This window comes from Mustelus asterias, chromosome 3, assembly GCF_964213995.1.
Source record: "Mustelus asterias chromosome 3, sMusAst1.hap1.1, whole genome shotgun sequence".
Lineage (NCBI taxonomy): Eukaryota > Metazoa > Chordata > Chondrichthyes > Carcharhiniformes > Triakidae > Mustelus > Mustelus asterias.
This window is the reverse complement of record NC_135803.1, coordinates 143,969,486-143,992,632: the sequence shown is the minus strand read 5'-3', so window position 1 is coordinate 143,992,632 and position 23,147 is coordinate 143,969,486. Positions and strand designations below refer to the sequence as shown.

General features: G+C 43.3%; 1 protein-coding gene across 4 annotated transcripts in view; it reads right to left on the bottom strand.

Moving 5' to 3' along the window:
- mtmr14 (myotubularin related protein 14) overlaps positions 1 to 23,147 on the bottom strand; it is an 88,771-nt gene that overhangs the window by 10,020 nt on the left and 55,604 nt on the right. For 2 of the 4 annotated variants that reach the window (XM_078209848.1, XM_078209851.1), the window contains 6 exons: positions 20,337 to 20,373; positions 19,395 to 19,465; positions 14,581 to 14,639; positions 11,845 to 11,980; positions 3,623 to 3,802; positions 1,328 to 1,480 (listed from right to left, as the gene is read on the bottom strand). In XM_078209848.1, coding sequence (XP_078065974.1) covers positions 1,328 to 1,480; positions 3,623 to 3,802; positions 11,845 to 11,980; positions 14,581 to 14,639; positions 19,395 to 19,465; positions 20,337 to 20,373 — 636 coding nt within the window. The remainder of the gene's footprint in view (positions 1 to 1,327; positions 1,481 to 3,622; positions 3,803 to 11,844; positions 11,981 to 14,580; positions 14,640 to 19,394; positions 19,466 to 20,336; positions 20,374 to 23,147) is intronic. The other 2 variants (XM_078209849.1, XM_078209850.1) reach the window with 2 other exon arrangements.

Below are 23,147 nucleotides of genomic sequence, written 5' to 3'. Positions count from 1 at the left end.
GGAGCGGGCTGGGAGAATCCCCCCCCCCCCCCCGCCGCAAGTATTCCATCTTTGAACTGGAAAATTAAATGAGAATGAATGGCACAGGACTTGGTTCACTGGAATTGAGTTTGATGAGATATAGTCCAAAACAATGGAATTTTTTTCCTGTTGGATTAAATGGATTTACATGCTACAGTTTCCATATAAACAAGTCAAGCACAAAATGCATGTATGTATTCATACTTAATTATTTAGAAGAACTTTATCTTAGACGTTCAGGTAACCTGAAGTACCTTGAACATAAAACTAAAATCGATATTCTGTTCAATCACAAAACTTTTAATTAAAAAGAAAATAAAAGCAAAAACTTTTCCACATTGCTATCAAAACCATCCATGCCAGTCACATTATTAACCCAATCTCTCTCGCGCATACAGGCTTCTGTGAAATTGAAAATTTTATTTGGACAGGAGTATTGAGAGCATATTGTACCGTTGGATGATCATTTTTCCATAAAGGACCCTTTCTTTCATCAACAAGATTCTTAGGGCATTCATTGGCAGTGTCAGCAATGGTTCACTGCCTGAAAGATGATGGATATAGGAATTATTTCTGTTCTTACTGCAACTCGCCTTTATTTGCTGGTTTCAATTCTGACAGCTATTTAAGCATAACTGATTTCTTTTATTGACTGCAAGAGCTCGCAACCATTTATTTTCACACTGCAGCAAGGAACGGCACAAAATCTTTCCTCGCAGCCTGGTCATTTCCACCTTCAGACTTTGGTTTTGTTGTTCTTCTTTCTTCCTCCCAGTGTCCCCCCCACCCCAATGCCCCCCAACCACCCCGCCCTCCCCCAATTGTGCTCATCGCACAAATGAGAACCTTGTCCAACTGAAGTCAGGTACAAATGCCCAAAATGCATAGGCGATTCCACCGAAACCGTGTGGACCAACAACTGAGCGTCACTTCTCTGAAATCACATTCAGTAAAATTACCCACAGCCCCCTCTAGATTTTAAAATTAATTTCCTAATTTTGGAGGCCTCCCCAAAATGACGACTTCTTCCAGGCTCTCGACAATGTTGGGGCAAGTGAGCTTTGAGGAATGCAAGGAACAGGCTAGTTGGTACTGCTTACAAATGTTTCTTCCTTTCAGATTAGATCCCTGCTTCCACTGAACTCCAGCTGAGAATGGAAGTTCACTGCATTAAGCATCGTGTACATAGTGCACGGAGTCAGAGAAGGACATGACAGAAACAACAGCCGGACAGACAAGAGGAAGACACCTTTAACAGGGTTAAATAATTCTGATGCAAAAGTTGCATAATCTCAGCAACACTCACTGTCTCCCATTGGCTCCATCATCTTGAACGCTGAAGGGGAGGGGTGAGTCATTGGTAACTACAGGCTGGTCGTGAATACTGCCACAGCCAGACACGATCTGCCAGCTGCCATAATCCGTGGAAGAGGATGAAGAATGGGAATACTCTGTGGAGCTGCACAGGAAGACAGTGAAATACAAAATAAGCACAACTGGCCTTTTGGACTCAGGTAGTTTTTTTTAAAAAAAAACCTTTACATGGTTAATCCACATACAGTTATGAGAAAGCTTCTCAATTGGTTTCTTCTTTACCGTGAGGCCAGTTTCTTCGCCATGCCAATGGGGCATTAAGTCATTATGTGAGCAAAACCTGACTGCTTCTATATGTAAAGACTTCTGTTAGAAGCAGTAATAAAATAATGTTGCCATGAACAGGGGTAACGTGGTGCTTTAAGCACATGGCTTATACTTGATATGGAATCAAAATCAATGCTTGCAGGAATGTTGAAATCCTCTTCAAAAAATCTTAAAAGGGTGGAGACAAGGGCAGTATTTTGTATTCCATTCTCCTATGTTTTATTTGAAGTCTCTGAACCCAACAGGAAGTATTTAAATTTGTTTTGTTTCCTCAGTTATGCAAAGACACGCAAGTATGCTGGATACCAGATGGCCAGTAGATGGTCCCTGCTTCAACGTCTCCAGTCAGCATGCAGGACCAGAAACAATGTAGATCTACGTAGCTCCTTATGGTGCAGTTCGAGAGCTGATCCTTTTGAAAGGTGACTCCCTGGTGAGAGTGGAAACCAAAATCGTGGGAAGAGCCAGAGCAGGGAGATAAACATTCGGAGGTCACATTATGTTCTTGTTGGGGAGGCGAATGGGGAAGAGAGTGTTTTAGTGGTAAGTGGGATACAAAAGAGCGTTTTAGTAGAAAGTGTGTCCCATTGCACATAACAATTATCTCTACATTAACTGAGAATTTGTTTAACTGCAAATTGGAGCAATGCAAGAGGAAATTGTAGACAAAAATAAAGGGTCATATTAACAATGATTCTGGAAACAAAGCACAGTAAGTTACCAAAGAGTTTGAGGAAGCCAAGAGAAGCCACAAAATTTACTCTGGGAGAAGAAATGTCTTAGCCATATCTCCAGAGCTACCAGGTGGCTTAAAACAGGCCTGTAACCCACCCCTGTTCATTGTAATTCCTCAGCACTATTACAGCATAGAAGCCATGCTGAGGGCTTTATCATGCCAGCCCTCTGTTTGGAAAAGTAGGAATGTCAACTTTAACACAATAACTATATTGAACATGCACAATATACTGATTGGCTAAATGCAAAATAAAGGTTAGTAATTTGAGACAGTGTGATACCACAATCATGCTGGAGCTTCAACTTGCTAGGTGAATGAATTGTAGAACTCAAGAGCAGTAACCAGCTGTCAACGCAGTGCCTTTCTATATTTGCCGACATAACAGTGATTGCATTTCAGAAAATAATCCATTGGTATAAAACTCTTTGGGAACATGATGAAGATATGAGAAGCCAGGTCCATTCCAAATCGGAGACGTCACTGTAGGTATTGAGGAAAGGGTACATGCTTTTCCAGGGATTTTGGAGGCAAAAACAGAATTATCCATGTCTGAGAGCATGGTGCAAGTTTGGAACTCTAGGGATTTGGATAAACACTAGAAAACCGACATGCTCCTTCAAACTTCCAGTGCATCAGTATAGCCTCAAACGTAGTCAGCTTAGCTGTTAATGCACAGGGCGGCACAATGATTAGCACGGCTGCCTCACAGTGCCAGTGACCTGGGTTCGATTCCAGGCTTGGGCGACTGTGTAGAGTTTGCATGTTCTCCCTGTGTCTGCGTCGGTTTCCTCCTGATGCTCTGGTTTCTCCCCATAGTCCAAAGATGTGCAGGTTAGATGGAATGGCCATGCTAAATTGCCCCTTAATGTCCCAAGATGTAAAGGTTGCGGGATAAATGTGTGGGGTAATGGGGATAGGGCGGGAGGTGGGCCTGAGCAAGATGCTCTGTCAGAGTCAGTATAGGTTCGATGGGCCGAATGGTCTCCTTCTGCACTGTCGGGATCCTATGAACCTTGTCAGATATTTACCATTCTAATCAAGATGCTCTATTACTGCAACTATTGCTGGTAACAAGCGTTTCTGTGGAGATTCTTCCCCAGCAATATGTTATCATTGTTTGTTAGCTATCAAAAAGCATATAGTGTATTTCAACTCGGAACTCAAGTATGTCTGCAAGTAACCATTATCCGACCTATCCTTGGTAAAGGATGAAAACACACCAACCTTCTTTCAGGAACAGCCAAGGGGCTGCTACTTCCTGTTCTCAGAAAGTTATTTTCTGATTGGTAGAACGATGGTCTAGTTTCAGATACACCAGGTTGCAAGAACCGGTCTTCTAGTTGGTTAGGCAAGTGAGGTTTGCTCCACACAATAGTCTGTGGCGATGACGTTCGGCCTCTTCTCCTGGAATTTAATAAAAGCAGATAAAATTGTAGATGAATAGAAATGTTTTTCTTTTTTACAAATCCAAAAGTCCACATGTTGACGGCGTTGGATTGACAGTAAATTGCTTGATGAATGCATTTTGTGATAAAGATCCAAGCAGTGTGTCTGAGTAGCCTTGACCTGAGAAAGGAAGGTAATCCAGCTTTGAATAAATATAAAAGCACCCAATTACTTTCAAATCTCCGAGGCTGCTGAGAATCGAGAGGAAGAAAAGTAGCAACACAATTTTCCAGCCAGCACTGACAATGATACAAAGATTATGTTTCCAATGAGCAGCTAATTAATGCACAGCAAAGCTTTTGAGAAAACAGAAATTTAAGATCTGGAATGAAGCGGAGAAAACCCCACCCCTCCCCCTACACCACCACCCCTCCTCCGAACAGCAACACCTACTGTGGGGTCCTTATTTTTGAGTTCCATACAGCGCTTTGTATACAGATAGTAACTTAAAAGCAATTTATTGCACATGTGTACTTTGGGATGTTTGGGATATGTGACAGGATGCAATATAAAATCCTTCTTTCCTCCATTAATACCTGACTGCAAAGAAATGCAGATAATTTGTCATTGTTGAACAAGTTACGTAGTCCTGCACCACATGACGAGTGTTGCTAATGACACAACCTCAGTTAGTGCAACCATCAACCCCAAATCCTCCAGTACCTGCTCCACTGACACTGCCCTCAAAGAAATAAAAGCTTCTTAATGCGTTTTCAAAATTGCCTAGAAAGGCCTTCTCTGATAAGTTTGGAGATGCCCTACATAACCACTAATCTTGTCAGGTGTTCATGTTGTACCCCACAGTGCTTCAACTACTTGGAGATGGGCGACAATAGGCAATCCAGACCACCGCACAAACCCCTGCTGTGGGAAGATAGTTGTCAGAGAATGCCCTTACACAGAAGCCAGTGAAAGATTTATCAATGCCATTTTCCAGATGGAGATTTGTGCTCCCACGTGGGTGCTAAATTTTAATTTTAACTTGGGAAAATTGCAACTTAATATTAAAAATAAATAATGTTAGCAAAAAAACAATTTTGCCAGCAACAAAACACCAAAGAGTACAAGAAATAAAAACAAGAATGTATCACTGACAAAGGTATCCATAGGAATATAGTGAAGTGGGGAGGGGGGGGGGGGGGAGGAAAGCAAGCAAAGAAACATGAGAGCTGAGCAAATGGAAAGGATAAAAAGAAGAGAGGGACAAGACCACATTAAAATTGGTCATGTCCCTCAATGGGTGGCATGGTGGTTAGCACTGCTGCCTCACAGTACTTGGACCCCCCCACGTTCAATTCCGGCCTTGGGTCACTGTCTGTGTGGAGTCTGCACGTTCTCCCCATGTCTGCGTGGGTTTCCGCCAGATGCTCCGGTTTCCTCCCACAGTCCAAAGATGTGCAGGTTAGGTTGGTTGGCCATGCTAAATTGCCTCTTAGTGTCAGGGGGACTAGAAGGGTAAACAGATGGAGTTAAGGGCATAGGGCGTGGGTGGGATTGTGGTCGGTGCAGACTTGATGGGCCAAATGGCCTCCTTTGGCACTGTAGGGATTCTATGAAAATTGTAATTGATTTATCCACGCTGACACTGTTGCTGTCTAAAAGAAGAACGGATGATTTAATGATAGCACACAGCATAGTGACTAACTCTATGTAATTTTAAACTAAAGTCAGCATGAAAGCTGTTTGAAGCTGCAAGACATACCCATAGTAGTGATGACATAATATACCAGGGACTTGCAGAGTTACATGTTTACTAAGTAGATATTATGCTACAGTTAGAGTTAAGCAGCAGATTCAACATGTGTATTTGTGTTTTTGTTCTGCTGTGAATTTAAAAACAAGAACATTAAAAGATGCTTTATCACCAGCCTTTTAAACCACCACCCACCCCACCTCGCTAATTTGAAACTGTTTTTGTTTACATGGTTAATACAAGACTTACTCACGTCCTTCATCTCCAATTTTAGTGCCCATGCGTTGAGCAAACATTCAGAGTACCTCTGAATCTGGTTGTTTCCCTGATACATCCCCACCTATGCACTCTCAAATTGAACATATTGTTGTAGAACCGGTTTCCCCATCCACTGTCTTTGCTGTCAAATTGCCCGCTACTCTTGGGACTATCCCAGTCAGCAAAGATAACACTGGGCCTCTTTTTTCCCCCCCACTTCTGCTAAATCCTCTCCACTTACCCCTTCCTAAGTTAGAAGTGTTCATGTGTGTTTTTGTCACCAAGGCTATCTGTTCAAATGCCCTTTCCCATGCCTCCGAAGATAATTCCCAAAGACGATAGCCTAAAATAATCATCTCTCTATCTTATTTCTACTTCATCAACCCCTCTCCAGACCTCTCTATAAGCTCATCTCATCAGAGAGACTTGACACTTACTCCCACGACCTCAGTCCGGCTAAATTCCTGATAACCCAACTTCTGTTCCTAGTCTTCATGCTGGTAGACAATCCAAATGGTTCCCTATCCTTAGGCACCCTCTCCTTGCTTTCCGTAGTGCCATTATCAACCCTTTCCCGAAAAAAACAGGAAGCTAAACTTTTGTCTGGGTTTGGGAAAACACAACTTGCCCACTTTTGTGGCTCACAGGATGCATTAAACTCTCATTCCTTCTGTGAAATATCTCAAGTGTATCCTTATAAAATCCCTTCAGATACCAAGAATTGGTCTACCGTACCTCTCCCTCATCAATGTTGTCTGAACTTTCCTTACTTTTAATTGGGAAGAGCCTGAGCTGTCCAGGTTACAAGGATATGAATCCACTGGATTAAACAACCCATGGCCTGACCCTGATTTAGTATTTAAGTAGACGTTAAATCAGACAATGTTTGTCTATGAGTTCAAAATCTGTGTTGCTGCCTCCTCTGGTAATCTCACGCTAGAGGTACAAATGAATATGGCCTTAAAAATACTTCCCATGGCAAATACAGGCCGCGACCCGGAACTTTTCTGGCGGGTCGCAGTGGGAGATGTGCCTCGCTGGCCTTGTTCCGGGATTTGCAGATGCGCCGGGAAGCATGTACATCTCCCGGAGCCGGCGAACAGTCGCCGGTCCGACCAAGCTGGAAAGCAGCGGGAAGGCAGGTAAGTAATTTGAATCTTTTAAAATGCATTTTAAATATGTTTTAAATGTGATTATCGGGAACCTTCGGGTCCCATTTGAATCTCCCACCCCACCAGGAGTACTTCATTCTGGCGGGATTTAGACTAACTCCCCACGTTCAGGGAACTAGCAGGAGACCCCGCCGGAATTAAGGGGGGAGCAATCGGGACCTTCCAGGGGGTCGGGCGGCGGGGGGGGGTGCCCCCTGGACATGGACACCCTAGCAGTGCCAGCCTGTGCCCCCGGCACTGCCCAAGGGGCAAAGTGCCCATGCCCGGGGGCACCTTGGCACTGCCCACCAGGCATTGGGCAGTGCCAAGGGGGCAGGGCCTAGGGGTGATGGGTTCCGCTGCCACTCTGCAGACAGGATCGGTCTGGGATGGAGGGAGGGCAGCGATTGGGGCAGGCTGGGGGGAGGTGTCTGACCCTGGTGGGGGTGCGGGGGATCGCCACTCCTGGGGGGTGTGGGCTGTGCATCAGGGCGCTCCGGGATGGGGACGGTCAGGGCTGGCCCGGAAATTGTTGCTGGGGCCGCAATCGGGCCGTGGGGGGGTGGTTGGCTGGAGGGGCAGCACTACGGACAGAGTTCCAGAATTGTTGGACTCTCTGGTGCGAATAGGCCCCCGCCCCCGTGTTTTTAATGATATTCACGACTGGGACCTCGGTAGTGCGCAGAGTGCGGAGATTCGGGTGAGAAGCTGAACTGAGAAAACAGTCAGGATTTGGAACAGTTTTCCCACCAATTCAGCGCTTTTGGGAGAATCGCGGCCACAATTTCTATTTCTACATAGGTTGGAAAAAACATACACAGGTAGCACAAGTTGTTTATAGGAGGGTGAGGATTTTCAGTTAAAGGGAGGATGAATGTTTTCTTTTTTAAAAAAATCATCTGCATTTTCTTGAGTTGAGCTGCATGCAATTTATCGACCAAGATCCAAGGTGATTCAGAGATAGTCCTAAACATTCGATACAGTCAGAGTTGGCTAATCTGTATAATTATCAAAGTTACGCAGAAAAATATCAACAGGCTAATGAGAAGTTTAATCGGTGTAAAAACATTGCATAAAACAAGGAATCAACTGATAATTTGCTCTTAATGTGCATTGTGTTGCAGTTATCTCCTTTGGTGTTCTGTCTCAGCAATAACTACTGCTGCGTTCATTTAAATTATCTAAATTTAGAACTTTTATAATTGTTCATCTAAAAAAAAATCACAATTGAGATAAAAATATCAGAGTCAATTTCCCCTGAAAATAAATGAATCAATCAAGCGGCTATAACTTGATCATAAAAGTGATTATGCATATCTAAATCATTTCCCATCCATGTTGCAGCCATGTATCGGTATTCATTAGAGTGAATATAGTCAAGTCAAGCTGACAGGTGAATGGATTAAACTAAGGGGAGGTGCCGGATGATTGGAGGGTGGCTCATGTTGTTCCGTTGTTTAAAAAAGGTTCCAAAAGAAATCCGGGAAATTATCGGCCAGTAAGTTTGACGTCGGTGGTGGGCAAGTTATTGGAAGGTGTGATAAGGGATAGGATCTACAAATATTTGGATAGACAGGGACTTATTAGGGAGAGTCAACATGGCTTTGTGCGTGGTAGGTCATGTTTGACCAATCTATTAGAGTTTTTCGAGGAGGTTACCAGGAAAGTGGATGAAGGGAAGGCGGTGGATGTTGTCTACCTGGATTTCAGCAAGGCCTTTGACAAGGTCCCTCATGGGAGGTTAGTTAGGAAGGTTCAGTCGCTGGGTATACATGGGGAGGTAGTAAATTGGATAAGACACTGGCTCAATGGAAGAAGCCAGAGAGTGGTTGTGGAGGATTGCTTCTCTGAGTGGAGGCCTGTGACTAGTGGTGTGCCGCAGGGATCGGTGTTGGGTCCATTGTTGTTTGTCATCTATATCAATGATCTGGATGATAATGTGGTAAATTGGATCAGCAAGTTTGCTGATGATACAAAGATTGGAGGTGTAGTGGACAGTGAGGAAGGTTTTCAAAGCTTGCAGAGGGATTTGGACCAACTAGAAAAATGGGCTGAAAAATGGCAAATGGAATTTAACGCAGACAAGTGTGAGATATTGCACTTTGGAAGGACAAACCAAAGAAGAACGTACAGGGTAAATGGTAGGACTCTGAAGAGTGCAGTTGAACAGAGGGATCTGGGAATACAGGTACAGAGTTCCCTAAAAGTGACGTCACAGGTGGATAGGGTCGTAAAGAGTGCCTTTGGTACATTGGCCTTTATAAATCGGAGTATCGAGTATAAAAGTTGGAGTGTTATGGTAAGGTTATATAAGGCATTGGTGAGGCCGAATTTGGAGTATTGTGTTCAGTTTTGGTCACCTAGTTACAGGAAGGATGTAAATAAGATTGAAAGAGTGCAGAGAAGGTTCACAAGGATGTTGCCGGGACTTGAGAAGCTGAGTTACAGAGAGAGATTGAATAGGTTGGGACTTTATTCCCTGGAGCGTAGAAGATTGAGGGGAGATTTGATAGAGGTGTATAAGATTTTGATGGGTATAGATAGAGTGAATGCGAGCAGGCTTTTTCCGCTGAGGCTAGGGGAGAAAAAAACCAGAGGGCATGGGTTAAGGATGAAAGGAGAAAAGTTTAAAGGGAATATTAGGGGGGGCTTCTTCATGCAGAGAGTGGTGGGAGTGTGGAATGAGCTGCCGGATAAAGTGGTAAATGCGGGGTCACTTTTAACATTTAAGAAAAACTTGGACGGGTTCATGGATGAGAGGGGTGTGGAGGGATATGGTCCAAGTGCAGGTCAGTGGGACTAGGCATAAAATGGTTCGGCACAGACAAGAAGGGCCAAAAGGCCTGTTTCTGAGCTGTAATTTTCTATGGTTCTAAGAGGTAAAAGCATTAAAAACCCGATGTTTCATGCTTATTTCTATCAATTTATCATCAGCACCAGAAATACATATAGTTGCTGACCATCTACCACTTTATTAATATTCCCATTCAGCATCTTTTCATCCTCAGGAATATTTAACTCATTTTAATCTTAAATGCAAATTTAGATACCACTCAATCTAGCACATCTGGATCCCAACACGCATCATTTTTGTGTCAAGGTGGTCAGGATGTGCCCACCCCATAAGATCATAAGACATAGGAGCAGAATTAGGCCACTCGGTCCATCGAGGCTGCTCCGCCATTCAATCATGGCTGATATTTTTCTCATCCCCATTCTCCTGCCTTTTCCCCATCACCCCGATCCCCTTATTAATCAAGAACTTAAAGACACTCATTGACCTGGCCTCCACAGCTTTCTGCGGCAAAGAGTTCCACAGATTCACCACTCTCTGGCTGAAGCAATTCCTCCTCATTTCTGTTTTAAAGGATCATCCCTTTAGCCTGAGGTCGTGCCCTCTGGTTCTAGTTTTTCCTACTAGTGGAAACATCCTCTCCACGTCCACTCTATCCAGGCCTTGCAGCATCCTGTAAGTTTCAATAAGATCCCCCCTCATCCCTCTAAACTCCAATGAGTACAGACCCAGAGTCCTCAACCGTTCCTCATACGACAAGCTCTTCATTCCAGGGATCATTCTTGTGAATCTCCTCTGGACCCTTTCTAAGGCCAGCACAACCTTCCTTAGATATAGGGCCCAAAACTGCTCAAAATACTCCAAATGGGGTCTGACCAGAGCCTGATACATCCTCAGAAGTACATCCCTGTTCTTGTATTCTAGCCCTCTCAACATGAATGCTAACATTGCATTTGCCTTCCTAACTGCCGACTGAACCTGCACGTTAACCTTAAAAGAATCTTGAACAATGACTCCCAACTCCCTTTGTGTTTCTGAATTCCTGAGCATTTTCCCATTTAGAAAATAGTCGATTCCTCCTTCCAAAATGCATAACCTCACACTTTTCCACATTGTATTCCATCTGCCAATTCTTTGCCCACTCTCCTAACCTGTCCAAGTCCTTCTGCAGCCCCCCTGCTTCCTCAGTACTACCTGTCCCTTTACATATCTTTGTATCATCTGAAAACTTAGCAACAGTGCCTTCAGTTCCTTCTTCCAAATCGTTAATGTATACTGTGGAAAGTTGTGGTCCCAGCACTGACCCCTGAGGCACACCACTAGTCACTGGCTGCCATCCTGAAAAAGACCCCTTTATCCCCACTCGCTGTCTTCTGCAGTCAGCCAACCCTCTATCCACTATATTCACTCCCTCTAGCCCGATATCTAAACCATCGATGTGCACAGAGAACATTCTGTGGTACTGGGCTATGTAGGTTAGGATAGATTCAGATCCAAATTATGTTCCATGTTGAATTAGAAGACATCTACAAGGGTGGGAGTGACAGGAGAGTTGCCCCAGCTGGGCTTAGAACAGATATTATTCAATCTCCCCACTCTTGAACCCCCTAGTAACAGAATAGTCTGCCAGGACTATTTGTTTTTCAGTTCAGATAGGTTAAAGATCCTATTGGGTGAAGTACAATCAGCCCATTGAACACAGCCCTAATATTCAATCAGCTCTTCAGGAGGGAAGGATTGAGATAAGAAATTTGAACAGAATGAAAATAAAATCAATAAAATAGTCATTCTCAAGGGCTCCAGGTGGTCTGCATTTCCAACATGTTGAATGGAGTGATGTGGTGTGAATTTATGCTCATGGCTTCTCACAGAACAAGTCATAAAACTCAAGCCAGGGGCCTGCTTTGTCAAGGGAAAACACCTGCAACAGATGCTTCCCAATGGAGACAGAAGGAGAATGTCATAACTCGTTACCCAAAATTATACTGCCCTCACATACCTCCGACTGCTTGCAGGAAGGGTGCATGCTTAGAAACCAACAAGTGGTTGAGAAGGAACAGTGAAATATAAAGAATATGTATATAACAGTAAAAACATTACTTACCAAGCCACCTGTGTTGCTGGGCCTGCTGTCATTTCCACTGCTTCATAGTTGAAAGTCCCTGCAGTAGTCGGAGACTCCTCCATAATGACTGAGAAATCGCTACTTAAACTGGTGGTACTTCCTCGATCTGCATGCGCTAACACAAATACTTGTTAAGCATCAGGTTCTGACATGTGCGCATTATGCTGTAGGAGCTTTAGTCCACAGTACGTATCATATCTGTGCCAGGCTGGCCTCAATTCTTTTTCAGGGGCAATCCTCAGTCATACATGCTATCTATTCAGAAGAATCCTTTCAGTGTGAACTAGGGAAACAAAGCTTTGAAGCCCAAAAATTACTTCATTTGGTGGTGGTGGGAGCGGGGCTGGGAAACACGTAGATTTTAATTGTTATCATGTTAAATTAGCAAATGTGCGGGTGGATCTAAAATGTGCTTTTCTCATTCACTTTCTTCAATAAAAACTTGCAGTGCCAACGTCAATCTTTTCAGACCCTTCTTCATAACAGGAGCATATCACAAAGCCCTTTCGCGGCAGCAAAAGGATTCTGAGAGTAGAAAATAAGTTATGGATGACTCACTGCAGGAGAAGTTATTGAATAATTGAACCTTCAACAAGTGCAGTATGAAAACCAATATATTTGTTAACAGCAATACTGGATACAGAATTATTTCTTTCTAAAACGAGCATGTATAAGCCATGTGAGACTGGGTTATACAATGCATCACAAGTTGGCAGATAATTATCGTTTTCAAAAAGTCTGATTGCAGCAGTGATCGGAGTGAACAGCAATTTTGAGTCCATTCTATAGATGGTTAAGTACCTTGTCCTTAGAACTGTCCTGGATGTTTTTTTTAAAATGACTGCCTGATTTCTATTTTAAAGAAGGCTCCTCTGTAGAATTCTGCAAAGCTGCTATTTCAGAAATCAATGAAGTGGACTCAGTGGTTGATGCAAATGTTGAAATCCCCTTGGAGCACTCCATGCATGTTATCAGTGCGGTTGTTCCTTTCATAAAAGGACTGTGAATTAACTATTTATTTTCAGCCCCTGATCCCTATCAGTCACATCACAGCAAGAACAAGAGCAAAAGGGTAATTTTTTTTCACCAGGATCAGGAATATATCAAACATTCTGGATAATGGTCTATCAGTACTTTTGCTGGTAAATCTCTATTTGACCAGGAGATCCCACCAACACGCTACACAACTACTTCAACTGTCGCTAATAATAGAAATTGGGCACTCTATCACTGTAGCGCAACCGTAGGACAGTTCAGATATTCTGAATAAAGTTTACTCGGCAGTTGAGACAATAACACTCCATTTCTATCACTAGATCCTGTTAGCGGGCAAAGCAAATGTTTAGAAAATGCAGCTGCAGCAAGCAATTAGGAAGTTAATGGTGTGTTGGCCTTCATCACAAGGGGATTTGTGCACAAGAGTAAAGATGTCTTGATGAAGCTGTGTAGAGCATTGGTGAGATCTCATCCAGAGCACTATGTACAGTTTTGGTCCCCTTAACTAAGGAGGGATACAAAGCCATAGAGGGAGTGCAACAGAGGTTCACCTGGTTAATGCCTGGATGATGGGATTGTCTCATGGGATCCTTTGAGGACACCACGGGTAGCACAGTGACACAGTGGTTAGCATTGCTGCCTCACAGCGTCAGGGACCTGAGTTCGATTCCAGCCTTGGGTGACCGTGTGGAGTTTACACATTCTCCCAACGTCTGCATGGGTTTCCTCTGGTTGCTCTGATTTCCTCCCACAGTCCAAAGATGTGCAGCTTAGGTGGATTGGTCATGCTAAATTGCCCCTTAGCATCCAGGGATGTGAAGGTTAGGTGGTTAGGCCGTGGCAAAATGCGCAGAGTTACAGGGATGGGGCAGTGGGGTGGACCTGGATGGGATGCTCTTTCGGAGAGTGGGTGCAGACACGATGAGCCAAGTGGCCTCCTTCAGCACTATGGGGGTCCTAAGGAGACTGGGCCTGTATTCCCTGGAGTTTCAAAGAATGATGGATGACCTCAATGAAACTTACAAAATGTTTACATGGCGTGACAGGGTAGATGTAGATATGATATTTTCCCTGGCAGGTGAGTTGAGAACCAGAGGGGACAGTCTCAGAGTAAGGGGCAGGCCGTTTAAGACTGAGATGAAGAAGAATGTCTTCATTCAGGGGTGGTGAAACTTTGGGATTCTCTACTCCAGAGGGTTGTGGAAGTTCAGTCATTGAGCATGTTCATTTGATTTTGAATCAATTGATAAATTTCTGGAGACTACTGGCATCAAGGAATATGGAGGTAGGTCAGGAAAGTGGTATTGAGGTAGATAATCATTCATGAACTAATTGAATGGTGGAACAGGCTTGACTTGTTGAATGATGCATTCCTGCTCCTATATTCCTTTGTAAATGCAATATAAACTAGGAACTATGATATTCATTGCAACACTCACTGGGCTCTGGCCTTGTATTTTCTGACGACATTTTAGATGTCCATTGTAACTTGTGACATATAGCAAATCTTCGATTGCATTCATTTCTATATTTTAGCTACACTGTTACCTTTAAATCTATACAAATTAAGATTTTATTTGTAACTATATAGTTACCAAATCATTTCCAACAGTGTTTGGTGCTAAGATTGCATTAGAATTGTGATCGAAGTACCACTGTAGGCTGTGGTAAGCCATTTCTCCTTGGATTTAAGAGGATATGGGGAGTAATTGTGCTTACCTAGTAGACAGAGATCTTCCATAGGAAACTCCGGTTCCTTATAATGTGTCATCTTCTTTCTGCAAGGAAAAAGGGAATAAAGCTACACGCAGCAATAAAGACTGGAGATTTTCTTTCTTGGCCTATAAGAATATATTTACAAGGATCCGTTTAAAAAAATATTTAATGAGGTACCATACAAATGTAGACTCTGTCTACACTTCCCAACGCCTCAGAAAAGCAGCCAGCATAATCAAGGGCTCCACGCACCACAGACATTCTCTCATCCACCTTTTTCCGTCGGGAAAAAGATACAAAAGTCTGGGGACACGTACCAACCGACTCAAGAACAGTTTCTTCTTCCCTGCTGCCATCAGACTTTTCAATTGACCTTACATTAAGTTGATCTTTCTCTACATCCTAGCTATGACTGTAACTCTACATTCTGCACTCTCTCCTTTCCTTCTCCATGTACGATGTGCTTTGTCTGTATAGCACTCAAGAAAAAAATACTTTTCACTGTATACTAATACATGTGACAATAAATCAAATCAAATGACAATAAACGTTCTCGCACGTGGACAATAAACATTCTCGCACGTGGAAAGCAAGAAGAGACATGTTGGAAGGAAGCAAACAAGGAATTGAGGTAAATGCACGTCTCATGGACAGCGTAGCAAGTTGCGATCCACAAAAGTTTGTCTTGTCGTTCTTATATTTCCTATGTAAGTTAAACTGGACTTGAGGAATAGTTGCTGATAACAACACATAGGATGGCATGGTGAACTGTGCAAGTGTTTGTGAAAAACTGCAGGAGAGCAAAACAGACTGGCAGGATTGACAAATAGCTGTCAGGTGCGGTTCCAGGCAAAAAAGTATGAGGTAACATTTTGGAAGAAAAAGGGATTTAAAATTTTAGGAACCAGACTGACATTATTGTGTGGGTACACGTTATTAAGGATGGCAGCACAATAGATAATAATATAAAAACCATGAATTTATTGCTATATCCCTACTCTCTGTTTCCTGTACTGTGTACAGTTTTGATTCTCCATACTGAATTGCATACAATTGCAGTAGAAGCAGTGCAGAGGAGGTTCACTCAACTGATTTCAAGGATGAAGAGGTTATCTTATGAGGAAAGGCTGAACAGACTGGGCCTATACTCATTGGAGTTCAGAAGATTGAGGGGTAATCTTATTGAAACACACAAGATCCTGAGGAGTCTTGACAGGTTGGATGCTGAGACGACGTTCCCTTTTGTGGGGGAGTCTAGAAGTAGGGGATGCAGTTTAAAATACAGGGTTTTCTATTTAAGACTGAGATGAGGAGGATTATTTTATCTCTGAGGGTGGCTAGTCTGTGGCATTCTCTCCCCAGAGAGAGCAGGGCGGCTGGGTCATTGGCCTTTTTTTCCCTTAAAGGTCGAGTTAGATTGATTTTTCATCGACAAGGACGTCAGTCTAGCGTGATGGGAGGTGGGCAGGAAAGTGGAGTGGAAGACACAATCAGATCAGCCATGATCTTATTGAATGGCACAGCAGGCTCGAGGGGCTGAGTGGCCTACTCCTGCTCTCAAGTCGTATGTTCTTGGATGTACAGTTTTTAGATTAAGGGACGAGTTGAAGATTAATCAGTTTAATGAGGTGAATAATGTGGGTCTGCTGGTTCCGTCCCCTTTACTGCACACACCATCACAATTTACTAGTTTTTATTCTCAGTTAAACCTTCTGAAAGGTGAAAAGTAACAAAGAAACAGGCAAGGGAGGTAATGAAAGTTGCTCCTCCATTGTCAAGGGTTACTTTCATCTGCCTCAGGTGTAACCAGCACAAGGCAACATTTAGCAGAAACGGAGAACATAGAACATAGAAAAAATACAGCACAAACAGGCCCTTCGGCCCACAAGTTGCGCCGGTCATGTCCCTACCTACCTAGGCTTATATATAGGCTTACCTATAACCCTCAATCCTATTCAGTCCCATGTACTCATCCAGAAGTCTCTTAAAAGACCCTATCGAGTTTGCCTCCACCACCACTGACGGCAGCCGATTCCACTCACCCACCACCCTGTGAGTGAAAAACTTACCCCTGACATCTCCTCTGTACCTACTCCCCAGCACCTTAAACCTGTGTCCTCGCGTAGCAGCCATTTCAGCCCTGGGAAAAAGCATCCGAGAATCCACCCGATCTATACCTCTCAACAAATTGTACACTTCTATCAGGTCACCTCTCATCCTTAGTCTCTCCAAGGAGAAAAGACCGAGCTCCCTCAGCCTATCCTCATAAGGCATGCCAACCAATCCAGGCAACAGCCTTGTAAATCTTCTCTGCATCCTTTCAATCATTTCCACATCCCTCCTGTAATGAGGCGACCAGAACTGAGCACAGTACTCCAAGTGGGGTCTGACGAGGGTCTTATAAAGCTGCATCATTATCTCCCGACTCCTAAACTCAATCTCTCGATTGATGAAGGCCAGCACATCATACGCCTTCTTAACCACCTCCTCTACCTGCGAGGCTGATTTAAGAGTCCTATGGACCCGGACCCCAAGGTCCTTCTGAACCTCTACACTGCTTGTCTTACCCTTGATATTATACTCCTCCATCCCATTTGACCTGCCAAAATGGACCACTACACATTTATCCGGGTTGAAGTCCATTTGCCACTTCTCCGCCCAGTCTTACATCCTATCTATGTCACGCTGCAGCTTCTGACATCCCTCCAACCTATCCACAACACCACCAACCTTCGTGTCGTCGGCAAACTTACCAACCCAGCTAGAGAATAGACCAGTTGTAGTAACAGCAAGCAGCCTAAAGTACTGTAAAGCTGTAAACTAAATGAGGAACTGAAATAAGACTGTCAAAATACAGTGTTTTTGTTTAAATTGTGACGGTCACATTCAGGTGGCTTTTGACACCTGCCTGAACCCTGGATAACAGTCTAGAAACAACAGAAATTGAGGTACGGGATGAGCGAAAGAGAGGGAGAGAATAAAGACAACACAACAAAAACCATATGGAGGAATCATTTTTTCGACAGGTTGGGGAAATATTTAAATAAGATCAGCTTCTGTAAAATTAGAAACTGGCTTCTTGCTTTAGGTATTTTTTTGTACAAAACTCTTGATATTCAAGAGTATCACAATGAATTCTTTTGATTTACCAACTGGGAGACGAGCACAAAGCACCTGTCTGCTGGATTGGTCGACAGAAGAAATAAAGTACTAGCAGAAGGCTGTGTTGTACAGCAGATGTTGCATTATTAAATATTCATCTCTTGTTGCCATTGCATTACAACCACTGAGTGGCGATATATCCAGGCTCTCTCCCCTCTCAAACAGCTTTATTCTGGTACAATTTGTGCGCAGATTTCCACAGAGGTCTCTTCTCAGTAGACTTAATCTATGACAGCAGCAACTGGAAGCCAAAATCCCCCACCTCTAAAATTTCTTTCAAGTCTTCTTCCTCTGTCCAACCCCTTTCAAGATTGTATATATTTGTCACTAATATTGCTATACTTTTGACTCTGATGATTCTGAATGAGGCGAGATTATTTTCAGCCTCTTTCTTCCATCCGAGGTGGAATGTTCTGTTCACACAAGGTAAGCAATTTTCAGAACTCTTGCCAAGAATCAATAATTTGCACCCTTTCAGCGTAACCAGCATCCCAAAGCACTACGTACAAGAAGCAAACAGATGTCAGCTTCGGAGAAGTCTAAAAATATAACCAAAGGTTATGCAACAACTTTTAAAGACAGGAAATGAAGTAGCGAAGGCAAAGAGGTGTAGGGAAAGTGTTCAAGAGCATGGGAAGGAGGAGGAGGAATGGTGGAATGCAGCACTGCACCAGAGGCTGGAATCAGCAATAACGGATCGGAGGAGATTAGAAGTGGGTCAGGTCAAGAACATGAAGGAACTTGTGAACAAAGCTTTTGAATCTCAGTATCTTGGAGGGGGGGGGGTGCGGTTAGGCAACTAGTAGCACTTGGTAGGAATGGGTAAAGGGAGATCAGCTCTTACTGCAGGACAGGGGGTGGGGATTTGGATTGGTTGGAAGTTTAGGAGGGTGCGGGAGAAGTAGAGCATTGCAGTAATGAAAACATAGATAAGGATTTCAGTCAAAGAAGGAAGGTGCTGTAAGGTCAGACATGGGCAATGCTACAGAGGTGGAACTGAGTGCTCTTGGTGATGGGTCGATAAAAGGTTTGAATTTCAGCTCTGGATCAAACACTGTGACCATGCAACATCTGGTGCAGTCTAATGGAAGAACAGAACAAGATTAGAGATTTTAAGGATGTATTTGGTTTTCCCACTGCTCAATGAACTTGGGGGCAGCACGGTGGCTAGCACTACTGCCTCACAGCGCCAGGGATCTGGGTCACTGTCTGTGCGGAGTCTGCACATTCTCCCCGTGTCTGTGTGGGTTTCCTCCAGTAACTCTGGATTCCTTCCACAGTCTGAAAGACGTGCTGGTTAGGTGCTTTGGCCATGCTGAATTCTCCCTCAGTGTACCCGAACGAGTGTGGCGACTAGGGGGTTTTCACAGTAACTTCATTGCAGTGTTAATGTAAGCCTACTGGTGACACTAATAAATAAACTATTAAAACAGCAGTTGCTGCTGTGTGTATTGTAAACTTTAAATCTAAGATTAATAGATTTTTGTTATTATTGAGAGATATTTAGGTCTCAGATCAGGCATGATTTCATTGAATGGTAGGATAGGCCAGAGGGGCTGAATGGCCTACTCCTGACCCTACGTTTCATGGATCACTGCAGCTCGTGTTCGATGGTTACTCTCTACACAACTCCGGCAATAAGATGAAATCCTTACCTGGGCTTCTTTGCTGCTGAGAACTCTTCCGTGGTGATGTGCTTCAAAAAATTGAAGCAGAAGAAGAAAATCTAAGGGGGTGGGGGAAGAATAATAATTTGTTTTTAGATTTCAGGTTCCCTCGTGCGACCTTCAACAATACAATCCCAGCTTTGAGAATGCAAAGCTAGACACACTGATATATTCAGAAATAAGTCAATACACGGAACAAAAAAACGCTTTATGTCTGGAACGGCGTGAAGAAGCTGGCCTCTTTCACCAGTACAAAGCCCCCACAACTTTTCTGGCTGGAAATGTAACCAGGTTAAAAGCAGACAATGCTGGGAACACACAGCAGGGCTGCCAACACCTGGAAAGAGAAGCTGAATTTAATATTTGGAGACCAATAATCCTGCTCTATACTCCCAACACTTATTTATTTCAGCTTTCCGACTGTTTTTCGATCTAACGTTGGTTTCCCGCAGTAACCTTTTCCATCAGCAGGTGGTAGTATTGCGGTGTGTAAATTGTTCATGGAGTTAAGTCAGGCAGTGCAAATGCACCATCTCCTGGTAGGAACTAACTTGACAGAACAAAATTCCATTATTCGACTAAATAAAATCCAACATTGATATGAAAGTGACAAAATTCAGACCGTTTCCCTACATTCATAATCTGCCAAAAAATCTAAAATTAGGTGAGCTGAATTATTTGTTTATAAGGGATTCTTTAACACCACATATTCCAGTGGCAAATTACAGTAATTTTCACGACTAATGGTTTTCTAATTAACTCAAGTATCTAACATAGCGAGTCATGTTACAATTCTTTATAAATCAGCTGTCAGCTTTTTTGCCATGAGGTTGATACAGACAATATGGGAACAGTTTATCAAACTAACCTTACACAACCCAAAGTGTCAACTTTACTCAGCACAAGACATTTCTCCAGTTTTTGACTCACCTCCTCCCCTTTGCTGAGCCGGTCGGATAACATGTGCCTGTAAATGTGTATACAAATAGAACATTTAAGCTACATAATGAGTTGGTGAAATGGTAGATGGTGAAATTTGAATTCAATTTTTAAAATCTGGAATTAAGAATCTACTGATGACCACGAAGCCATTGTCGATTGTCGGGAAAACCCATCTGGTTCAATGATGTCCTTTAGGGAAGGAAATCCGCCATCCTTACCTGCTCTGGACTACATGTGACTCCAGAGACCCACAGCAACGTGGTTGACTCTCAACTGCCCTCTGGGCAACTAAGGATGGGCAATAAATGCTGGCCCAGCCAGTGACGCCCATGTCCCATGAATGAATTTTAAAATATGTCCTTTAGGGAAGGAAATCTGCCGTCCTTACCTGGTCTGGCCTACATGTGACTTCAGAGCCACAGCAATAGGAACAAAGGAATTAGGAGAAGTAGGCAAATTCAACTCTTCGAGCCTGCTTCAATCAGATCTCTCCCTGGTCTCAAATCTACCTCCCCACCTGTTCCCCATATCCCTTTTTCCTTTTTTATTAGAAATATATCTACCTCCTTTTTGAAACCATTGAACGATTCAGACTTCACTGTGCTATGGGGCAGCGAGTTCCACAAATTCATCACCCTATGTGAGTAGTTGTTCCTCCTCATCTTAAGTTTTAAATCTACCGCCTCTCAACCTATACCTGTGACCTCTTGTTCTAGATTGCCCCATAAGAGGAAACATTTAGTCTACATTTGCTTTATCAATGCTTTTAAAATTTTATATACCTCGAGCAGATTCCCTCTCATCTTTCTAAACTCCGGCGAGTACAAGCCCAAACTGTGGCTGAATCTTAACTGCTCTCTCAAATGGCCATGCAAGCCGCTCATTTCAAGGGCAATTAGGGATGGACAATAAAACCCAGCCCTGCCAGCGATGCCCACATCCCATGAATGAATTTTTAAGAAAGTATTAATGACAGACCAGTCAACCTCTCTTCAGTTAGATTACATTTTGAGTATTTAGAAAGAGTGAATATTCAAATTCTGTTGTCTACAGGTTAAAAATTGATTTTCTTTTTATAGCGACCAGAACTCCGAGGCTTTGAGCCAGTTTTCTTTTAATTCCACAGTCCAGTCTAGCTGCTTAGCTATATGGTGCATTGGCTGACAATTTAAATATTGCCAAGTCCTCAATGCAAGAAAGCCTCGTTGACTGGGATACAGGGGGAAGGCAGGGGTATTTCCACTGGGCCAGAAATTAAGGCCCAGGGTAATATTTTGGGGACTGGGGTTCGAATCTCACCACAGCGGAGATTTGAATTCAATAAAAATCTGGAATTAAAAGTGTAATGATGACCATGAACCCATTGTCGATTGTTGTTACTAACCCATCAGGTTCCCTAATATCCTTTGGGGAAGGAAACTTCCCTGTGGCTCCAGATCCAAAGCAATGTGGTTGTTTCTTAAATGCCCCCTTGAAGCCCCCCCGCTCAATGATGGGTAATGATGGCCTATTGGTATTATCGCTAGATTATTAATCCAGCGAGACGAAGAAAAATTGAACGGAGCAGTGACAACGAGGCAAATTATCTTAATATAGACGGAGTATGATAGTGTCAAGGAAAAATAGTGAGCAGAAATCTTAAAATGTGTACAAGGGAACTTTCTTGATCAGCTTGTTTCCAGCCCATGAGAAAGGAAGCAGCACTGGATCTAGCTGAGGGATGAAGTGGGGCAAGGGCAGCATGCTTCAGAGGGAAAACATTCTGGGAACAATTCAGAATATCAGCAGGTTTGGAATAGTCATTGAAAAGGACAAGGAGCAACCAAAGAGGGAGAATACGAGAACAGATTAGCTGGCAACATGAAAAGGAGCTCAGAAATGTTTTATAAACTCATAAATAATAGAAAGGGATTCAAAGGAAGGATGCATCGATTAGGGACCAAAACGTTATATTCTTTTAGAGGCTAAGGATGTGGATGACTAAATCATTCTTTACATCTGTCTTCAGTAGAGAAGATGCTGCCAATGTAGCAGTAAAAGAGGAAACAGTATTTCCACTCTATCCAATGTTTTTAAAGAGGAGTTACTTAAAATGTTGGCTGTCCTCAAAGTGGGCAAGTCACTTAGTCCGGATGGAATGCTTAGGTGGAGGGAGGAAGCTGTAGAGGTTCATATAAAATCATAGAATCCCTACAGTGCAGAAGGAGGTCATTCGGGGTCTGCACCAACCACAATCCCCCCAGGCCAAATCCCCATAACCCCACGTATTTACCCTGCTAATCCCCCTGACACTAAGGGGCAATTTAGCATGGCCAATCCACCTAACCTGCACATCTCTGGACTGTGGGAGGAAACCGGAGCACCCAGAGGAAACCCACGCAGACACGGGGAGTAAGTGCAGACTCCACACAGAAAGTGACCCAAGGCTGGAATCGAACCCAGGGTCCCTGGCGCTGCGAGGCAGCAGTGCTAACCACTGTGCCATCATGCCACCCTTACTGACCACAATCTTCCAATTCTGCTTGAATATGGAGTTGGTGTCAAAAGACTAGAGGATTACAATTTAAAGACAGGGAGGAGGATAAACCCAGTAACTACAAGCCAGTCAGCTTAAGGTTGAGACGACAATGGGCAAAATTTAATGAATGTGATGGAGGTCTTGCCCATTGGTTGAAGAATCAGTATGAACTCTGCGTCACTTCTCTTCAGAAGGTTATCAGAAATGATCAGCTATTAAGAACATAACAGCACCAGGCGACTCACATAATGAAGGTCTCAACAGAACAAAATCCCACCCCC